Below are 2,500 nucleotides of genomic sequence, written 5' to 3'. Positions count from 1 at the left end.
TCTTCAGGTGGTATGACATCACTTTCCCACTATATTGGAAAATTTCTCCAGATGGTATGACTCACTTTCCCACTATATTGGAAAATTCCTTCAGATGGTATGACATCACTTTCCCACTATATTGGAAAATTTCTTCAGATGGTATGACATCACCTTCCCCCACAATATTGGAAAATTTCTTCAGATGGTATGACACACTTTCCCACTATATTGGAAAATTTCTTCAGATGGTGTGACATCACTTTCCCACTATATTGGAAAAATTTTCTTCAGGTGGTATGACATCACTTTCCTACTATATTGGAAAATTTCTTCAGATGGTATGACATCACTTTCCCACTATATTGGAAAATTTCTTCAGATGGTATGGCACACTTTCCCACTATATTGGAAAATTCCTTCAGATGGTATGACATCACTTTCCCACTATATTGGAAAATTTCTTCAGATGGTATGACATCACTTTCCTACTATATTGGAAAAAAATTCTTCAGATGGTATGACTCACTTTCCCACTATATTGGAAAATTTCTTCAGATGGTGTGACATCACTTTCCCACTATATTGGAAAATTTCTTCAGATGGTATGACACACTTTCCCACTATATTGGAAAAGTTCTTCAGATGGTATGACATCACTTTCCAGATGGAATGAACAATAAAGTCCCAGTTGGTGTGACACAACTTCCCTGGCGGTTTCGTAAAAGCACTTTAAAAAAAAAACGGTTCATGATTATATCCCACCAGCTGGCATTCTGCACGACCTCCGCAGATGGTTCGGATCATAAAGACCCCCAGATGGCACAGGGTAAGAGCTGCCTCAGATGGCCCAGTGCCCCAGGTGGTGTGAGGATTGAAGTCCCCTCGAGGAAATCAGGGGAGCCGGTTAAAGTCCGGATGAAACGCGCCCACAAGCTGTTAACGTTTGTCTCAGATATTTTCGGAGCCACACTGTCGCCCGGGAGAAATCGGTGATTTTATTCGATAATGTCGAAATGGTATGGTTCGCGTTGTAGTGGTATTTCTCTCTCTCTCTCTCTATCTATCTATCTATCTATCTTTCTTTCTCTTTCTCTCTCTCTCTCTCTCTCTCTCTCTCTCTCTCTCTCTCTCTCTCTCTCTCTCTCTCTCTCTCTCTCTCTCTCTCTCTCTCTCTCTCTCTCTCTCACTCTCTCTCTCTCTCTCTCTCTCTCTCTCTCTCTCTCTCTCTCTCTCTCTCTTTGTTTATCTATCCGACTGTATATCCTATCTACTTCTCTGTGTCTTCTCTTTTTCTCTATCTATATATCCACCAGTTCATCAATCCATATATTCCTCTTTCTCTGTTTCTGTCTCTGTCTCTCTCTGTCTGTCTTTGTCTATCTCTGTCTCTCTCTCGTCTCTCTCTCTCTCTCTCTCTCTCTCTCTCTCTCTCTCTCTCTCTCTCCCTCTCTCTCTCTCTCTCTCTCTCTCTCTTTCTCTCTCTCTCTCTCACGCACACACACACACACACACACACACACACACACACACACACACACACACACACACACACACACACAAACACAAACACACACACACTAAGCTTTGTATGTGTGTCTGTACATAATATACTCTCTTCCTTTGTCTATGCATGCTTCTATCCCTCCCTCTCCCTCTCTCTATCTGCCCTTGGGGATGGATGATTCTCGGCCGCCTGTCCCGCAATAAGCATTCCATCCCCCCCTCCCCCCCCCCCAGCGCTGCCAGTCCTCTTTGAAAAGGCAAATCCAATTACTGTAAACTGACACGGAAGGAAGAGATGTCAAGCAGAGCGAGTCGGCAACAAATCTCGGGATCCTGGTACATCTTAATGCTTAATGAGATATCTGCCGTCAAAACCGGGATCCCTTCGTCAGAACACGTCTTGTGATGGAGGCGTAAGCGAGAGAGAGAGAGAGAGAGAGAGAGAGAGAGAGAGAGAGAGAGAGAGAGAGAGAGAGAGAGAGAGAAAGAGAGAGAGAGAGAGAGAGAGAGAGAGAGAGAGAGAGAGAGAGAGAGAGAGAGAGAGAGATGAACTTGTAATGGAGTCGTAAGCTAATGTCTTGATAGAGAGAGAGAGAGAGAGGGATGGACTTGTAATGGAGCCGTAAGCTAATGTCTTGAGAGAGAGAGAGAGAGAAAAGAGGGATGAACTTTCCGGGAAACGAAGCGGTTTCATCCGAAAGATGGAGATGAGGAACTCTATATACGTTATTAATCATTACTTCCAAAATTATTTTTAGATAATCTGATTACAGCGTCATCACACCAGGTCCCTACAAACCCCCATAACCCTAAATGATAATATTAACAATGATAATCAACATTATTATCTCTTCTCTCCCCGCAGTGGCCTGGGCGAGCAAGACGCAGTCCCAGAACCCAACGTACCAGATGCTGTACGTGTGTCATAAATGCCCGCCTGACTGCAAGAACTGCAAGAGTGACGAACCGTGCATGGCCTATTACAACTGGCCTTTTAGGTAAGTTCGCGTCATGT

The 2,500-nt window shown here is 43.9% G+C and overlaps 1 protein-coding gene across 1 annotated transcript in view; it reads left to right on the top strand.

The window, feature by feature from the left end:
• Positions 1-2,500, top strand: part of LOC138865793 (probable G-protein coupled receptor CG31760) — a 386,712-nt gene that overhangs the window by 315,553 nt on the left and 68,659 nt on the right. Inside the window, exon 12 of the mRNA XM_070137117.1 lies at positions 2,351-2,483. Coding sequence (XP_069993218.1) covers positions 2,351-2,483 — 133 coding nt within the window. The remainder of the gene's footprint in view (positions 1-2,350; positions 2,484-2,500) is intronic.

Source organism: Penaeus vannamei, chromosome 22 (genome assembly GCF_042767895.1).
Source record: "Penaeus vannamei isolate JL-2024 chromosome 22, ASM4276789v1, whole genome shotgun sequence".
Taxonomy (NCBI): Eukaryota; Metazoa; Arthropoda; class Malacostraca; order Decapoda; family Penaeidae; genus Penaeus; species Penaeus vannamei.
Note: the sequence above shows the minus strand (reverse complement) of the source record. Positions and strands in the feature narration are given on the sequence as shown.